Source organism: Entelurus aequoreus, linkage group LG04 (assembly GCF_033978785.1).
Source record: "Entelurus aequoreus isolate RoL-2023_Sb linkage group LG04, RoL_Eaeq_v1.1, whole genome shotgun sequence".
NCBI classification, from domain to species: Eukaryota; Metazoa; Chordata; class Actinopteri; order Syngnathiformes; family Syngnathidae; genus Entelurus; species Entelurus aequoreus.
The window spans coordinates 9,407,034-9,427,033 of record NC_084734.1 but is presented as its reverse complement, the minus strand read 5'-3'; the positions used below and the strand labels follow the sequence as shown (position 1 = coordinate 9,427,033).

The following is a 20,000-nucleotide window of genomic DNA, read 5'->3' as shown; positions in this document are numbered from 1 at the left end:
TTCAAATGTCTATTCCTGGTGTTGGCTTTTATCAAATACATTTCCCCCCAAAATGTGACTTATTATACTCCAGTGCGACTTATATAGGTTTTTTCCCTTCTTTATTATGCATTTTCGGCCGGTGCGACTTATACTCCGAAAAATACGGTAATTATAACTACACAATACAGAAAAAAATAAACGCATCAATAAGAAAACAAGCAAACAAATTACAGTCACAGAATAATAATTACCATATAAGTATAACTACACAATATAAAACCAAACAAAATCATCAACAAGCAAACTCATTTAAAGACTCAGATAAAATATGACTTTCCTTTTAAAAACCTGTTTACTTTCAATGCCGGTGAGAATTTGAGGCCGGTTATTCCAGAGCGATACAGATCTATAAAGCATTCTTCCTGGGACGAGGGAGTACAAAACTGAATGAACCCAAAAATAGCTTAAAATAAGTATATTCTCACTAATAACAAGTGCACTTTTCTTGGTAGGAAAAAAAGGACCTTTTTGCTCAATATCTTGAAAAATATTCTTAAATGAAGTAAATGCTAGTTCCATTATCTTGACATAATGATATGACATCATGATTTTTTTTTTCATGCTTGAAGTAAGAAATGATGACTTTAAAAAAGTAGTTTTATACTTGTGAGTGTTGATGACACAGCTTTGCAACAGTTCATATTCTAGTTTCAAGCATGTTTTACTCAATATAGGTCATCAAATCTCAGCAACAAGCTGTAATATCTTACTGAGATCATTTAGGACCAAAACACTTAAAACAAGTAAAACACTCTAACAAAACATCTGCTTAGTGAGAAGAATTATCTTATCAGACAGAAAATAGGCAAGAATCACCCTTATTTGAGATATTTCATCTTACTTAGATTGCCGTTTTTGCAGTGTGTACACTGCAAAAAGTCCGTGTTCAAAAACAAGAAAAAATTAAAGCTGCAAGCAGCGTTGGTCGGGTCCGCATATTTGGCAGGTGCTAGTTGCTGAAGGATGTCAATCTATGAAATGTAGGTCTACCTACATAGCGGTTTTTGTTTCATGTCTCTAAGACGTTCCTACCGGAAGTTACAAGCAGTTTTGTCTGTGTTTTCCTCCGAGGAGCAGTTTTGTCTGTGTTTTATTCCTAGGGGGGCGCTAGAGTGCAATTTTGAGTTTTGGGGTTCGTTTTTTTTATTAGATCGCAATTTCCGCCAGTCCTGATGTGTGTGAAAAGTTTGGTGAGTTTTGAAGTATTTTAAGGGGGTCAAATTACAGGTCAAAGAGGCAAAAGTGACTGTTTTTAGTAATTTGTTTTGTCTTGAAGTGGAAATTGACAACTTCCTGTTGATTTTTGCCCGAAGAAATTAATTAATGAAAAGTAGGTCTAAGTGAGACCTACAGAGCGGTTTTTGTTTCATGTCTCTAAGACGTTCCTACCGGAAGTTACAAGCAGTTTTGTCTGTGTTTTCCTCCGAGGAGCAGTTTTGTCTGTGTTTTATTCCTAGGGGGGGCGCTAGAGTGCAATTTTGAGTTTTGGGGTTCGGTTTTTTTATCAGATCGCAATTTCCGCCAGTCCTGATGTGTGTGAAAAGTTTGGTGAGTTTTGAAGTATTTTAAGGGGGTCAAATTACAGGTCAAAGAGGCAAAAGTGACTGTTTTTAGTAATTTTTTTTGTCTTGAAGTGGAAATTGACAACTTCCTGTTGATTTTTGCCCGAAGAAATTAATTAATGAAAAGTAGGTCTAAGTGAGACCTACAGAGCGGTTTTTGTTTCATGTCTCTAAGACGTTCCTACCGGAAGTTACAAGCAGTTTTGTCTGTGTTTTCCTCCGAGGAGCAGTTTTGTCTGTGTTTTATTCCTAGGGGGGCGCTAGAGTGCAATTTTGAGTTTTGGGGTTCGGTTTTTTTTATCAGATCGCAATTTCCGCCAGTCCTGATGTGTGTGAAAAGTTTGGTGAGTTTTGAAGTATTGTAAGGGGGTCAAATTACAGGTCAAAGAGGCAAAAGTGACTGTTTTTAGTAATTTTTTTTGTCTTGAAGTGGAAATTGACAACTTCCTGTTGATTTTTGCCCGAAGAAATTAATTAATGAAAAGTAGGTCTAAGTGAGACCTACAGAGCGGTTTTTGTTTCATGTCTCTAAGACGTTCCTACCGGAAGTTACAAGCAGTTTTGTCTGTGTTTTCCTCCGAGGAGCAGTTTTGTCTGTGTTTTATTCCTAGGGGGGCGCTAGAGTGCAATTTTGAGTTTTGGGGTTTGGTTTTTTATTAGATCGCAATTTCCGCCAGTCCTGATGTGTGTGAAAAGTTTGGTGAGTTTTGAAGTATTTTAAGGGGGTCAAATTACAAGTCAAAGAGGCAAAAGTGACTGTTTTTAGTAATTTTTTTTGTCTTGAAGTGGAAATTGACAACTTCCTGTTGATGTTTGCCCGAAGAAATTAATTAATGAAAAGTAGGTCTAAGTGAGACCTACATAGGGGTTTTTGTTTCATATCTCTACGACATTCGTACTGGGAGTTAGAGGCAGTTTTCTTCCTAGGGGGCGCTAGAGCGCAATTTTGAGTTTTGGGGTTTGGTTTTTTTTTACTAAAGAGTTTTGTTCGCGTTTTTTTATGTGTGTGTAAAATTTGGTGAGTTTTGAAGCATGTTAAGGGCGGCAAAGTAGTCCGCAAAGCTGCGGAATAATAAAGAATAATAATAATAAAAATAATAATAAAACCTTACAAATTCAATAGGTCCTTTCGTCCCATTGTGCTGCAAGGGGTTCTGGGTATTTGTTCTGTTGTGTTACGGTGCGGATGTTCTCCGAAATGTGTTTGTCATTCTTGTTTGGTGCGGGTTCACAGTGTGGCGCATATTTGTAACAGTGTTAAACTTGTTTATACGGCTACCCTCAGTGTGACCTGTATGGCTGTTGACCATTAATGCCTTGCATTCACTTAAGTATGTGTAAAAGCCGCATATATTATTATATATGTGACTGTACTGGCACGCTGTTTGTATGGAGGCAAAGCGAACGCGACAACAGGTTGTAGAGGACGCTGAAGGCAGTGCCTTCAAGGCACGCCCCCAATAATGTTGTCCGGGTGGAAATTCGGGACAATGGTTGCCCCGGGAGATTTTCGGGAGGGGCACTGAAATCCGGGAGTCTCCCGGGAAAATCGGGAGGTTGAAACCAATACCGATAATTTCCGATGTTACATTTTAAAGCCTTTATCGGCCGATAATATCGGACATCTCTAGTTTTGGATGATACCACACATTTAGGTACCAATCCGATACCAAGTGGTTACAGGATCATACATTGGTCATATTCAAAGTCCTCATGTGTCCAGGGACGTATTTACTGACTTTATAAACATGATGTACATTTTAAAAAAAGGAAAAAAGATTTTGTGACGATAAAAAATATCGATGTAATCATAGTAGTATCGACTAGATACGCTATTGCACTTGGTATCATTACAGTGGACGTCAGGTGTAGATCCACACGTGGCGTTTGTTTACATTTTGACGCCGGTGAGCTGTTGTATCCTCCTACGGTGTGTAGTGAAGCATGTTTAGCTATTCCTCGTCCTCCAGTGATAATGCTACATGTAAGCAACTTACTTTATTTGTCGCCATGGAAGCCAGGATTAGTGATTCAGAAGTAGCTAGTAGGATGGATGTCTTAAATCACCTCTTCCTGAGGGTGTTTCTTTATCTTTACTTTTTACACCACAAATGCGTCCATTCTCCCTTTTCTGTCTACACCAGGGGTCGGCAACCCAAAATGTTGAAAGAGCCATATTGGACCAAAAATACAAAAACAAATCTGTCTGGAGCCGCAACAAATTAGAAGCCATATTACATACAGATAGTGTGTCATGAGATATAAATTGCATTAAGAGGACTTAAAGGAAACTAAATGAGCTCAAATATAGCTACAAATGAGGCATAATGATGCAATATGTACACATAGCTAGCCTAAATAGCATGTTAGCATCGATTAGCTTGCAGTCATCCAGTGACCAAATATGTCTGGTTAGCACTCCACACAAGTCAATAACATCAACAAAACTCACTTTACTTTTTACACCAAAAATGCGTCCATTCTCCCTTTTCTGTCTACACCAGGGGTCGGCAACCCAAAATGTTGAAAGAGCCATATTGGACCAAAAATACAAAAACAAATCTGTCTGGAGCCGCAACAAATTAGAAGCCATATTACATACAGATAGTGTGTCATGAGATATAAATTAAATTAAGAGGACTTAAAGGAAACTAAATGAGCTCAAATATAGCTACAAATGAGGCAATATGTACATATAGCTAGCCTAAATAGCATGTTAGCATCGATTAGCTTGCAGTCATCCAGTGACCAAATATGTCTGGTTAGCACTCCACACAAGTCAATAACATCAACAAAACTCACCTTTGTGCCTTCATGCACAACGTTAGGATTGGTGGACAAAATGAGACAGAAAAAGAAGTGGCGTAAAACACTCCTAGAAAGTCGGAGAAAGTTAAACATGTAAATAAAACTATACGGTGAGTTCAAGGACCGCCAAAATTAGTAGGACAAAACGGCGCTCGCCAAATACTCGAATCAGTGAAGCATGTTTAATATAAACAGTGTGCTTTATAACAATTAGGGAGGTTTGTGTCATGTTTGTCCTCCTACAGAAACCATACTAAAACAAAAAAATAGATTTTTTTCCCCTCATCTTTTTCCATTCTTCATACATTTTTGAAAAATCTCCAGAGAGCCACTAGGGCGGCGCTAAAGAGCCGCATGCGGCTCTAGAGCCGCAGGTTGCCGACCCCCGAGCTAGTAGGATGGATGTCTTAAATCACCTCTTCCTGAGGGTGTTTCTTTATCTTTACTTTTTACACCAAAAATGCGTCCATTCTCCCTTTTCTGTCTACACCAGGGGTCGGCAACCCAAAATGTTGAAAGAGCCATATTGGACCAAAAATACAAAAACAAATCTGTCTGGAGCCGCAACAAATTAAAAGCCCTGTTACATACAGATAGTGTGTCATGAGATATAAATTGCATTAAGAGGACTTAAAGGAAACTAAATGAGCTCAAATATAGCTACAAATGAGGCATAATGATGCAATATGTACATATAGCTAGCCTAAATAGCATGTTAGCATCGATTAGCTTGCAGTCACCCAGTGACCAAATATGTCTGGTTAGCACTCCACACAAGTCAATAACATCAACAAAACTCACCTTTGTGCACTCACGCACAACGTTAAGATTGGTGGACAAAATGAGACAGAAAAAGAAGTGGCGTAAAACACTCCTAGAAAGTCGGAGAAAGTTAAACATGTAAATAAAACTATACGGTGAGTTCAAGGACCGCCAAAATTAGTAGGACAAAACGGCGCTCGCCAAATACTCGAATCAGTGAAGCATGTTTAATATAAACAGTGTGATTTATAACAATTAGGGAAGTTTGTGTCATGTTTGTCCTCCTACAGAAACCATATTAACACAAAAAAAAGTTTTTTTTCCCTCATCTTTTTCCATTTTTCATACATTTTTTAAAAAAGCTCCAGAGAGCCGCTAGGGCGGCGCTAGAGCCGCGGGTTGCCCAACATGCTCCTCTGCTTGTAAACCCAGCAATGTCACCACGTGCTTGTTAAAAAAAAGAAATATGGGGAACCGGTACTTTTCAAACAGAGTATAGTACCGTTTTTGATTCAATAGTACCGCGATACTATACCAGTACCGGTATACCGCACAATTGAAGTGGGCCCCGGGGCCTCTCTGTAGTAGAAAAGTTGGGCCCCGAGGTCGTAACCCTTGCTCTAGTAGTGCATGTACACAGGAATATGGCAATTATCATGAAGGTGTGTTCTTTTATTTTGCGCCTCACCGTCAGCGAGGTGAAGGTCAGGCAGATGCCCCCGAAGCCGTTGAGGGACAGAGCCAGGAAGATGAGGGCCGAGAGCGCTGCGGGAGGAAGAGTTACAGCTGTGAGATAGTCACGGACTGTCAGGCCCACGGGTGTTGCACTTCAGGGTGCCACTCCCGGGGAGCGTCACCAAGCCAAACACAGGTGGACACAACATTAGGTACACCTCCATTGTTTCATGAGATCTACACACCACAATATTATAGTGGTGGTAGTTGGCTGGTAGTGATTATGTTACAAATATAGTGATGGTAGTTGGCTGGTAGTGATTATGTTACAAATATTATAGTGGTGGTAGTTGGCTGGTAGTGATTATGTTACAAATATTATAGTGATGGTAGTTGGCTGGTAGGGATTATGTTACAAATATTATAGTGATGGTAGTTGGCTGGTAGTGATTATGTTACAAATATAGTGATGGTAGTTGGCTGGTAGGGATTATGTTACAAATATTATAGTGGTGGTAGTTGGCTGGTAGTGATTATGTTACAAATATAGTGATGGTAGTTGGCTGGTAGTGATTATGTTACAAATATTATAGTGATGGTAGTTGGCTGGTAGTGATTATGTTACAAATATTATAGTGGTGGTAGTTGGCTGGTAGTGATTATGTTACAAATATTATAGTGATGGTAGTTGGCTGGTAGTGATTATGTTACAAATATTATAGTGATGGTAGTTGGCTGGTAGGGATTATGTTACAAATATTATAGTGGTGGTAGTTGGCTGGTAGTGATTATGTTACAAATATTATAGTGGTGGTAGTTGGCTGGTAGTGATTATGTTACAAATATTATAGTGGTGGTAGTTGGCTGGTAGTGATTATGTTACAAATATTATAGTGATGGTAGTTGGCTGGTAGTGATTATGTTACAAATATTATAGTGGTGGTAGTTGGCTGGTAGTGATTATGTTACAAATATTATAGTGATGGTAGTTGGCTGGTAGTGATTATGTTACAAATATTATAGTGGTGGTAGTTGGCTGGTAGGGATTATGTTACAAATATAGTGATGGTAGTTGGCTGGTAGGGATTATGTTACAAATATTATAGTGGTGGTAGTTGGCTGGTAGTGATTATGTTACAAATATTATAGTGATGGTAGTTGGCTGGTAGTGATTATGTTACAAATATTATAGTGGTGGTAGTTGGCTGGTAGTGATTATGTTAAAATTTTATAGTGATGGTAGTTGGCTGGTAGTGATTATGTTACAAATATTATAGTGGTGGTAGTTGGCTGGTAGTGATTATGTTACAAATATTATAGTGATGGTAGTTGGCTGGTAGTGATTATGTTACAAATATTATAGTGATGGTAGTTGACTGGTAGTGATTATGTTACAAATATTATAGTGGTGGTAGTTGGCTGGTAGTGATTATGTTACAAATATTATAGTGGTGGTAGTTGGCTGGTAGGGATTATGTTACAAATATTATAGTGGTGGTAGTTGGCTGGTAGTGATTATGTTACAAATATTATAGTGGTGGTAGTTGGCTGGTAGGGATTATGTTACAAATATTATAGTGGTGGTAGTTGGCTGGTAGTGATTATGTTACAAATATTATAGTGGTGGTAGTTGGCTGGTAGTGATTATGTTACAAATATTATAGTGGTGGTAGTTGGCTGGTAGTGATTATGTTACAAATATTATAGTGGTGGTAGTTGGCTGGTAGTGATTATGTTACAAATATTATAGTGATGGTAGTTGGCTGGTAGTGATTATGTTACAAATATTATAGTGGTGGTAGTTGGCTGGTAGTGATTATGTTACAAATATTATAGTGGTGGTAGTTGGCTGGTAGTGATTGTGTTACAAATATTATAGTGGTGGTAGTTGGCTGGTAGTGATTATGTTACAAATATTATAGTGGTGGTAGTTGGCTGGTAGTGATTATGTTACAAATATTATAGTGATGGTAGTTGGCTGGTAGTGATTGTGTTACAAATATTATAGTGGTGGTAGTTGGCTGGTAGTGATTATGTTACAAATATTATAGTGGTGGTAGTTGGCTGGTAGTGATTATGTTACAAATATTATAGTGATGGTAGTTGGCTGGTAGTGATTGTGTTACAAATATTATAGTGGTGGTAGTTGGCTGGTAGTGATTATGTTACAAATATTATAGTGGTGGTAGTTGGCTGGTAGTGATTATGTTACAAATATTATAGTGATGGTAGTTGGCTGGTAGTGATTGTGTTACAAATATTATAGTGGTGGTAGTTGGCTGGTAGTGATTATGTTACAAATATTATAGTGGTGGTAGTTGGCTGGTAGTGATTATGTTACAAATATTATAGTGGTGGTAGTTGGCTGGTAGTGATTATGTTACAAATATAGTGATGGTAGTTGGCTGGTAGTGATTATGTTACAAATATAGTGGTGGTAGTTGGCTGGTAGTGATTATGTTACAAATATAGTGATGGTAGTTGGCTGGTAGTGATTATGATACAAATATTATAGTGATGGTAGTTGGCTGGTAGGGATTATGTTACAAATATTATAGTGGTGGTAGTTGGCTGGTAGGGATTATGTTACAAATATTATAGTGGTGGTAGTTGGCTGGTAGTGATTATGTTACAAATATTATAGTGATGGTAGTTGGCTGGTAGTGATTATGTTACAAATATTATAGTGATGGTAGTTGGCTGGTAGGGATTATGTTACAAATATAGTGATGGTAGTTGGCTGGTAGTGATTATGATACAAATATTATAGTGATGGTAGTTGGCTGGTAGGGATTATGTTACAAATATTATAGTGGTGGTAGTTGGCTGGTAGGGATTATGTTACAAATATTATAGTGATGGTAGTTGGCTGGTAGTGATTATGTTACAAATATTATAGTGATGGTAGTTGGCTGGTAGTGATTATGTTACAAATATTATAGTGATGGTAGTTGGCTGGTAGGGATTATGTTACAAATATAGTGATGGTAGTTGGCTGGTAGTGATTATGTTACAAATATTATAGTGATGGTAGTTGGCTGGTAGTGATTATGTTACAAATATTATAGTGATGGTAGTTGGCTGGTAGTGATTATGTTACAAATATTATAGTGATGGTAGTTGGCTGGTAGTGATTATGTTACAAATATTATAGTGATGGTAGTTGGCTGGTAGTGATTATGTTACAAATATTATAGTGGTGGTAGTTGGCTGGTAGTGATTATGTTACAAATATAGTGATGGTAGTTGGCTGGTAGTGATTATGTTACAAATATAGTGATGGTAGTTGGCTGGTAGGGATTATGTTACAAATATTATAGTGGTGGTAGTTGGCTGGTAGTGATTATGTTACAAATATTATAGTGGTGGTAGTTGGCTGGTAGTGATTATGTTACAAATATTATAGTGGTGGTAGTTGGCTGGTAGTGATTATGTTACAAATATTATAGTGGTGGTAGTTGGCTGGTAGTGATTATGTTACAAATATTATAGTGGTGGTAGTTGGCTGGTAGTGATTATGTTACAAATATTATAGTGGTGGTAGTTGGCTGGTAGTGATTATGTTACAAATATTATAGTGGTGGTAGTTGGCTGGTAGTGATTATGTTACAAATATTATAGTGATGGTAGTTGGCTGGTAGTGATTATGTTACAAATATAGTGATGGTAGTTGGCTGGTAGTGATTATGTTACAAATATTATAGTGATGGTAGTTGGCTGGTAGTGATTATGTTACAAATATTATAGTGATGGTAGTTGGCTGGTAGTGATTATGTTACAAATATTATAGTGGTGGTAGTTGGCTGGTAGTGATTATGTTACAAATATTATAGTGGTGGTAGTTGGCTGGTAGTGATTATGTTACAAATATAGTGATGGTAGTTGGCTGGTAGTGATTATGTTACAAATATTATAGTGGTGGTAGTTGGCTGGTAGGGATTATGTTACAAATATTATAGTGATGGTAGTTGGCTGGTAGTGATTATGTTACAAATATTATAGTGATGGTAGTTGGCTGGTAGGGATTATGTTAGAAATATTATAGTGATGGTAGTTGGCTGGTAGTGATTATGTTACAAATATTATAGTGATGGTAGTTGGCTGGTAGGGATTATGTTACAAATATTATAGTGGTGGTAGTTGGCTGGTAGGGATTATGTTACACATATTATAGTGGTGGTAGTTGGCTGGTAGTGATTATGTTACAAATATTATAGTGATGGTAGTTGGCTGGTAGTGATTATGTTACAAATATTATAGTGGTGGTAGTTGGCTGGTAGTGATTATGTTACAAATATTATAGTGGTGGTAGTTGGCTGGTAGCGATTATGTTACAAATATAGTGATGGTAGTTGGCTGGTAGTGATTATGTTACAAATATAGTGATGGTAGTTGGCTGGTAGTGATTATGTTACAAATATAGTGATGGTAGTTGGCTGGTAGTGATTATGTTACAAATATTATAGTGGTGGTAGTTGACTGGTAGTGATTATGTTACAAATATTATAGTGATGGTAGTTGGCTGGTAGTGATTATGTTACAAATATTATAGTGATGGTAGTTGGCTGGTAGGGATTATGTTACACATATAGTGATGGTAGTTGGCTTGTAGTGATTATGTTACAAATATTATAGTGGTGGTAGTTGGCTGGTAGTGATTATGTTACAAATATTATAGTGGTGGTAGTTGACTGGTAGTGATTATGTTACAAATATTATAGTGATGGTAGTTGGCTGGTAGTGATTATGTTACAAATATTATAGTGATGGTAGTTGGCTGGTAGTGATTATGTTACAAATATTATAGTGGTGGTAGTTGGCTGGTAGTGATTATGTTACAAATATTATAGTGATGGTAGTTGGCTGGTAGTGATTATGTTACAAATATTATAGTGGTGGTAGTTGGTTGGTAGTGATTATGTTACAAATATTATAGTGGTGGTAGTTGGCTGGTAGTGATTATGTTACAAATATTATAGTGATGGTAGTTGGCTGGTAGTTATTATGTTACAAATATAGTGATGGTAGTTGGCTGGTAGTGATTGTGTTACAAATATTATAGTGGTGGTAGTTGGCTGGTAGTGATTATGTTACAAATATTATAGTGGTGGTAGTTGGCTGGTAGTGATTATGTTACAAATATTATAGTGGTGGTAGTTGGCTGGTAGTGATTATGTTACAAATATTATAGTGATGGTAGTTGGCTGGTAGTGATTATGTTACAAATATTATAGTGATGGTAGTTGGCTGGTAGGGATTATGTTACAAATATTATAGTGGTGGTAGTTGGCTGGTAGGGATTATGTTACAAATATTATAGTGGTGGTAGTTGGCTGGTAGTGATTATGTTACAAATATTATAGTGGTGGTAGTTGGCTGGTAGTGATTATGTTACAAATATTATAGTGGTGGTAGTTGGCTGGTAGTGATTATGTTACAAATATTATAGTGGTGGTAGTTGGCTGGTAGTGATTATGTTACAAATATTATAGTGGTGGTAGTTGGCTGGTAGTGATTATGTTACAAATATTATAGTGGTGGTAGTTGGCTGGTAGTGATTATGTTACAAATATTATAGTGATGGTAGTTGGCTGGTAGTGATTATGTTGCAAATATTATAGTGGTGGTAGTTGGCTGGTAGTGATTATGTTACAAATATTATAGTGATGGTAGTTGGCTGGTAGTGATTATGTTACAAATATAGTGATGGTAGTTGGCTGGTAGTGATTATGTTACAAATATTATAGTGATGGTAGTTGGCTGGTAGTGATTATGTTACAAATATTATAGTGGTGGTAGTTGGCTGGTAGTGATTATGTTACAAATATTATAGTGATGGTAGTTGGCTGGTAGTGATTATGTTACAAATATTATAGTGGTGGTAGTTGGCTGGTAGTGATTATGTTACAAATATAGTGATGGTAGTTGGCTGGTAGTGATTATGTTACAAATATTATAGTGGTGGTAGTTGGCTGGTAGTGATTATGTTACAAATGTTATAGTGGTGGTAGTTGGCTGGTAGTGATTATGTTACAAATATTATAGTGGTGGTAGTTGGCTGGTAGTGATTATGTTACAAATATTATAGTGGTGGTAGTTGGCTGGTAGTGATTATGTTACAAATATTATAGTGGTGGTAGTTGGCTGGTAGTGATTATGTTACAAATATTATAGTGGTGGTAGTTGGCTGGTAGGGATTATGTTACAAATATTATAGTGATGGTAGTTGGCTGGTAGTGATTATGTTACAAATATTATAGTGGTGGTAGTTGGCTGGTAGTGATTATGTTACAAATATTATAGTGGTGGTAGTTGGCTGGTAGTGATTATGTTACAAATATTATAGTGATGGTAGTTGGCTGGTAGTGATTGTGTTACAAATATTATAGTGATAGTAGTTGGCTGGTAGTGATTATGTTACAAATATTATAGTGATGGTAGTTGGCTGGTAGTGATTGTTACAAATATTATAGTGGTGGTAGTTGGCTGGTAGGGATTATGTTACAAATATTATAGTGGTGGTAGTTGGCTGGTAGTGATTATGTTACAAATATTATAGTGATGGTAGTTGGCTGGTAGTGATTATGTTACAAATATTATAGTGGTGGTAGTTGGCTGGTAGTGATTATGTTACAAATATTATAGTGATGGTAGTTGGCTGGTAGTGATTATGTTACAAATATTATAGTGGTGGTAGTTGGCTGGTAGTGATTATGTTACAAATATTATAGTGGTGGTAGTTGGCTGGTAGTGATTATGTTACAAATATTATAGTGATGGTAGTTGGCTGGTAGTGATTATGTTACAAATATTATAGTGATGGTAGTTGGCTGGTAGTGATTATGTTACAAATATTATAGTGGTGGTAGTTGGCTGGTAGTGATTATGTTACAAATATTATAGTGGTGGTAGTTGGCTGGTAGGGATTATGTTACAAATATTATAGTGATGGTAGTTGGCTGGTAGTGATTATGTTACAAATATTATAGTGGTGGTAGTTGGCTGGTAGTGATTATGTTACAAATATTATAGTGGTGGTAGTTGGCTGGTAGTGATTATGTTACAAATATTATAGTGATGGTAGTTGGCTGGTAGTGATTATGTTACAAATATTATAGTGATGGTAGTTGGCTGGTAGGGATTATGTTACAAATATTATAGTGGTGGTAGTTGGCTGGTAGTGATTATGTTACAAATATTATAGTGATGGTAGTTGGCTGGTAGGGATTATGTTACAAATATTATAGTGGTGGTAGTTGGCTGGTAGGGATTATGTTACAAATATTATAGTGGTGGTAGTTGGCTGGTAGTGATTATGTTACAAATATTATAGTGATGGTAGTTGGCTGGTAGTGATTATGTTACAAATATTATAGTGGTGGTAGTTGACTGGTAGTGATTATGTTACAAATATTATAGTGGTGGTAGTTGTCTGGTAGGGATTATGTTACAAATATTATAGTGGTGGTAGTTGGCTGGTAGTGATTATGTTACAAATATTATAGTGGTGGTAGTTGGCTGGTAGTGATTATGTTACAAATATTATAGTGGTGGTAGTTGGCTGGTAGTGATTATGTTACAAATATTATAGTGGTGGTAGTTGGCTGGTAGTGATTATGTTACAAATATTATAGTGATGGTAGTTGGCTGGTAGTGATTATGTTACAAATATTATAGTGGTGGTAGTTGGCTGGTAGTGATTATGTTACAAATATTATAGTGGTGGTAGTTGGCTGGTAGTGATTATGTTACAAATATTATAGTGATGGTAGTTGGCTGGTAGTGATTATGTTACAAATATTATAGTGGTGGTAGTTGGCTGGTAGTGATTATGTTACAAATATTATAGTGATGGTAGTTGGCTGGTAGTGATTATGTTACAAATATAGTGATGGTAGTTGGCTGGTAGTGATTATGTTACAAATATAGTGGTGGTAGTTGGCTGGTAGTGATTATGTTACAAATATAGTGATGGTAGTTGGCTGGTAGTGATTATGTTACCAATATTATAGTGATGGTAGTTGGCTGGTAGGGATTATGTTACAAATATTATAGTGGTGGTAGTTGGCTGGTAGTGATTATGTTACAAATATAGTGATGGTAGTTGGCTGGTAGTGATTATGTTACAAATATTATAGTGGTGGTAGTTGGCTGGTAGTGATTATGTTACAAATATTATAGTGGTGGTAGTTGGCTGGTAGTGATTATGTTACAAATATAGTGATGGTAGTTGGCTGGTAGTGATTATGTTACAAATATTATAGTGATGGTAGTTGGCTGGTAGGGATTATGTTACAAATATTATAGTGGTGGTAGTTGGCTGGTAGTGATTATGTTACAAATATTATAGTGGTGGTAGTTGGCTGGTAGTGATTATGTTACAAATATTATAGTGGTGGTAGTTGGCTGGTAGTGATTATGTTACAAATATTATAGTGATGGTAGTTGGCTGGTAGTGATTATGTTACAAATATTATAGTGATGGTAGTTGGCTGGTAGGGATTATGTTACAAATATAGTGATGGTAGTTGGCTGGTAGTGATTATGTTACAAATATTATAGTGGTGGTAGTTGGCTGGTAGTGATTATGTTACAAATATTATAGTGGTGGTAGTTGGCTGGTAGTGATTATGTTACAAATATTATAGTGGTGGTAGTTGGCTGGTAGTGATTATGTTATAAATATTATAGTGATGGTAGTTGGCTGGTAGTGATTGTGTTACAAATATTATAGTGATAGTAGTTGGCTGGTAGTGATTATGTTACAAATATTATAGTGATGGTAGTTGGCTGGTAGTGATTATGTTACAAATATTATAGTGATGGTAGTTGGCTGGTAGGGATTATGTTACAAATATTATAGTGATGGTAGTTGGCTGGTAGTGATTATGTTACAAATATTATAGTGATGGTAGTTGGCTGGTAGTGATTATGTTACAAATATTATAGTGGTGGTAGTTGGCTGGTAGGGATTATGTTACAAATATTATAGTGATGGTAGTTGGCTGGTAGTGATTATGTTACAAATATTATAGTGGTGGTAGTTGGCTGGTAGGGATTATGTTACAAATATTATAGTGGTGGTAGTTGGCTGGTAGGGATTATGTTACAAATATTATAGTGATGGTAGTTGGCTAGTAGTGATTATGTTACAAATATTATAGTGGTGGTAGTTGGCTGGTAGTGATTATGTTACAAATATTATAGTGATGGTAGTTGGCTGGTAGTGATTATGTTACAAATATAGTGATGGTAGTTGGCTGGTAGGGATTATGTTACAAATATAGTGATGGTAGTTGGCTGGTAGGGATTATGTTACAAATATAGTGATGGTAGTTGGCTGGTAGTGATTATGTTACAAATATTATAGTGATGGTAGTTGGCTGGTAGGGATTATGTTACAAATATTATAGTGGTGGTAGTTGGCTGGTAGTGATTATGTTACAAATATTATAGTGGTGGTAGTTGGCTGGTAGGGATTATGTTACAAATATTATAGTGATGGTAGTTTGCTGGTAGGGATTATGTTACAAATATTATAGTGGTGGTAGTTGGCTGGTAGGGATTATGTTACAAATATTATAGTGATGGTAGTTGGCTGGTAGTGATTATGTTACAAATATTATAGTGATGGTAGTTGGCTGGTAGTGATTATGTTACAAATATTATAGTGATGGTAGTTGGCTGGTAGGGATTATGTTACAAATATTATAGTGATGGCAGTTGGCTGGTAGTGATTATGTTACAAATATTATAGTGATGGTAGTTGGCTGGTAGGGATTATGTTACAAATATAGTGATGGTAGTTGGCTGGTAGTGATTATGTTACAAATATTATAGTGGTGGTAGTTGGCTGGTAGTGATTATGTTACAAATATTATAGTGATGGTAGTTGGCTGGTAGTGATTATGTTACAAATATTATAGTGATGGTAGTTGGCTGGTAGGGATTATGTTACAAATATAGTGATGGTAGTTGGCTGGTAGTGATTATGTTACAAATATTATAGTGGTGGTAGTTGGCTGGTAGTGATTATGTTACAAATATTATAGTGGTGGTAGTTGGCTGGTAGTGATTATGTTACAAATATTATAGTGGTGGTAGTTGGCTGGTAGTGATTATGTTACAAATATTATAGTGATGGTAGTTGGCTGGTAGTGATTGTGTTACAAATATTATAGTGATAGTAGTTGGCTGGTAGTGATTATGTTACAAATATTATAGTGATGGTAGTTGGCTGGTAGTGATTATGTTACAAATATTATAGTGGTGGTAGTTGGCTGGTAGTGATTATGTTACAAATATTATAGTGGTGGTAGTTGGCTGGTAGTGATTATGTTACAAATATAGTGATGGTAGTTGGCTGGTAGGGATTATGTTACAAATATTATAGTGATGGTAGTTGGCTGGTAGTGATTATGTTACAAATATTATAGTGATGGTAGTTGGCTGGTAGTGATTATGTTACAAATATTATAGTGATGGTAGTTGGCTGGTAGTGATTATGTTACAAATATTATAGTGATGGTAGTTGGCTGGTAGTGATTATGTTACAAATATTATAGTGATGGTAGTTGGCTGGTAGGGATTATGTTACAAATATTATAGTGATGGTAGTTGGCTGGTAGGGATTATGTTACAAATATAGTGATGGTAGTTGGCTGGTAGTGATTATGTTACAAATATTATAGTGGTGGTAGTTGGCTGGTAGTGATTATGTTACAAATATTATAGTGGTGGTAGTTGGCTGGTAGTGATTATGTTACACATATTATAGTGGTGGTAGTTGGCTGGTAGTGATTATGTTACAAATATTATAGTGATGGTAGTTGGCTGGTAGTGATTGTGTTACAAATATTATAGTGATAGTAGTTGGCTGGTAGTGATTATGTTACAAATATTATAGTGATGGTAGTTGGCTGGTAGTGATTATGTTACAAATATTATAGTGGTGGTAGTTGGCTGGTAGTGATTATGTTACAAATATTATAGTGGTGGTAGTTGGCTGGTAGTGATTATGTTACAAATATTATAGTGGTGGTAGTTGGCTGGTAGTGATTATGTTACAAATATAGTGATGGTAGTTGGCTGGTAGGGATTATGTTACAAATATTATAGTGATGGTAGTTGGCTGGTAGTGATTATGTTACAAATATTATAGTGATGGTAGTTGGCTGGTAGTGATTATGTTACAAATATTATAGTGATGGTAGTTGGCTGGTAGTGATTATGTTACAAATATTATAGTGATGGTAGTTGGCGGTGTGCTTGGTAGTGATTATGTTACAGCGCCACCTCGACTTGAGAGTAGAGGTGTCCGATAATGGCTTTTTTTGCCGATATTCCGATATTGTCCAACTCTTAATTACCGATTCCGATATCAACCGATACCGATATATACAGTGGTGGAATTAACACATTATTATGCCTAATTTTGTTGTGATGCATTAAACCAGGGGTCCCCAACCTTTTTTTTTGCACCACGTAGGCATTATTTTCAGGGACCGGCTTTCCACTTGTGCCAAATAAATATATTGTACATTGTGGAGGGGGGGCGTGGTGTGCGGGCCTGCCGCGGAGCGGGCTGTGGAAGGACCGGCCTCGGAGCACAGCTTGCAGGCGAATGGATTACCCAGCTGGGGCTGATCATCCAATCACCTGCCACGCTCATTAGCAGCAGCCGGACCGAGACACGAGTGTTGGAGTTGGAGCGAGCGAGAGAGAGAGAGAGAGAGAGAGACAAGCTGGAGAACAGAGCGAGACACACACTAGGAAAGTCGAGTGCGATTGCTGAGGCGTAGGACTCAATAAAACGTTGTTGAATCCTGAATACCGGGCTGTCGTGCCAGTGTGTGGTGGTCAGGAGAAGCCACTAGGGGGCAACCTTTACATACATCTATAAACAGGCGTATTGGTGTGTCTAGTGGGACAGAAAGTTATGTCGTTTGCAGTTGTTTACAAATTATTTCATGTTTCTCTGCGGCCCGGTAGCAAATGCGTCACGGACCGGTACCGGTCCCCGGACCGGTGTATGTTGTAGCGTCCCGGAAGAGTTAGTGCTGCAAGGGGTTCTGGGTATTTGTTCTGTTGTGTTACGGTGCGGATGTATTGGCTCTCTGTACTTCTCCCTATGTCGTACAGCGGCGTTTTAAAAAGTCATACATTGTACTTTTTGAAACCGATACCGATAATTTCCGATATCGCATTTTAAAGCATTTATCGAATGCTAACTCTACTTAAGAGTGTTTTGAGACATGATCCGTGTCTCTTCAAGTTACAAGCATCCTCTGTAAGATTCAACCAAACATTCGGCCTCACTCGCTACGATTCACAGAATGACCGGAATGCGATCGCTCGGCTAGAGACGGGCAATAACTTTTGTTTTCCCACCATAAGTGACTTGAATTAAAAAAAGAAATCATCAAAAACATGATCAACACGGCGAAACAGTTCGAGCTTGTCGCCACGCTGAAGCGGAGTTGAGTCGATAACGGCAGCCAACGATGTCAACACCATACGTAAATGGCGGACATTTATCCATGAAAATATGGGGAAGCTGCCGATGGTGTGTTTGATGACCATAGAAGTCCGCTTTCCGAAGTAAATGCTCGATGAATCGATTCACATCCAAAATGTTTTATTTTCTATTCATTACGATTCTAAATCGATTCATAATTTATAGGAACCGATAAACACAATTAAAAATGTTTCTTTTAAGAAAGAACCTTTTTTATACGATGATCATTTTTTCTGTACTTCTGCTGTTGGATGTTGCAGTTTGACATTACGGTCTATCATTTTTCTGTATGAAAATGTTACTAACAAAGAGAATATGTTACGTTTAAAAGAAATGCCTTTTATTATTGTGAACTAGCATAAGAAATGAAAGATAGATATTTATTAAGATGACAAAGAAATAAAAGAAATGAAGATATAAAACATAATATAACGGGGGAAAAAAGAGAAATTGAAAAAATAAATGAATATAAAAAATAAAAGAAATGCCTTTTTTTTATTGTCAACTAGCAAAATAAATGAAAGATAGATATTTATTAAGATGACAAAGAAATAAAATAAATTAATATATAAAACATAATAAATAATAAACATAATATAACGGGAAAAAAAGAAAAATTGAAAAAATAAATGAATATAAAAAATGTGTGGAAAACAGTATACTGAGTTTTTCACATTTTTTTTAACTTATTTGTTTATCATATTTCTCTTTTTTATTACATTATGTGTTTTATCATGTATATAATAAAACAAAAAGAGAAATCAAATAAATAGATAAATCTAAAAAAATGTGGGGGAAACTTAGTATACTGAGTTTTTCACATTTTTTTTTACTTATTTGTTTATCATATTTCTCTTTTTTATTACATTATGTGTTTTATCCTGTATATAATAAAACAAAAAGAGAAACCAAATAAATAGATAAATCTAAAAAAATGTGGGGGAAACTTAGTATACTGAGTTTTTCACTTTTTTTTTTTAACTTATTTGTTTATCATATTTCTCTTTTTTATTACATTATGTGTTTTATCCTGTATATAATAAAACAAAAAGAGAAATCAAATAAATAGATCAATCTAAAAAAATGTGGGGGAAACTTAGTATACTGAGTTTTTCACATTTTTTTTTACTTATTTGTTTATCATATTTGTCTTTTTTATTACATTATGTGTTTTATCCTGTATATAATAAAACAAAAAGAGAAATCAAATAAATAGATAAATCTAAAAAAATGTGGGGAAAACTTAGTATACTGAGTTTTTCACTTTTTTTTTTTTACTTATTTGTTTATCATATTTCTCTTTTTTATTACATTATGTGTTTTATCCTGTATATAATAAAACAAAAAGAGAAATCAAATAAATAGATAAATCTAAAATAATGTGGGGAAAACTTAGTATACTGAGTTTTTCACATTTTTTTTTAAACTTATTTGTTTATCATATTTCTCTTTTTTATTACATTATGTGTTTTATCCTGTATATAATAAAACAAAAAGAGAAATCAAATAAATAGATCAATCTAAAAAAAGGTGGGGAAAACTTAGTATACTGAGTTTTTCACATTTTTTTTTACTTATTTGTTTATCATATTTCTCTTTTTTATTACATTATGTGTTTTATCCTGTATATAATA

At 35.9% G+C, this 20,000-nt stretch overlaps 1 protein-coding gene and 1 long non-coding RNA gene across 2 annotated transcripts in view; one reads left to right on the top strand and one right to left on the bottom strand.

The window, feature by feature from the left end:
- The window catches only part of slc43a1a (solute carrier family 43 member 1a), a 131,571-nt gene that overhangs the window by 56,496 nt on the left and 55,075 nt on the right, over positions 1 to 20,000 (bottom strand). Inside the window, exon 5 of the mRNA XM_062044155.1 lies at positions 5,863 to 5,939. Within this exon, the coding sequence (XP_061900139.1) occupies positions 5,863 to 5,939 (77 nt within the window). The remainder of the gene's footprint in view (positions 1 to 5,862; positions 5,940 to 20,000) is intronic.
- Positions 1 to 20,000, top strand: part of LOC133648249 (uncharacterized) — a 69,964-nt gene that overhangs the window by 9,575 nt on the left and 40,389 nt on the right. The gene's annotated exons all lie outside the window — the stretch shown is intronic.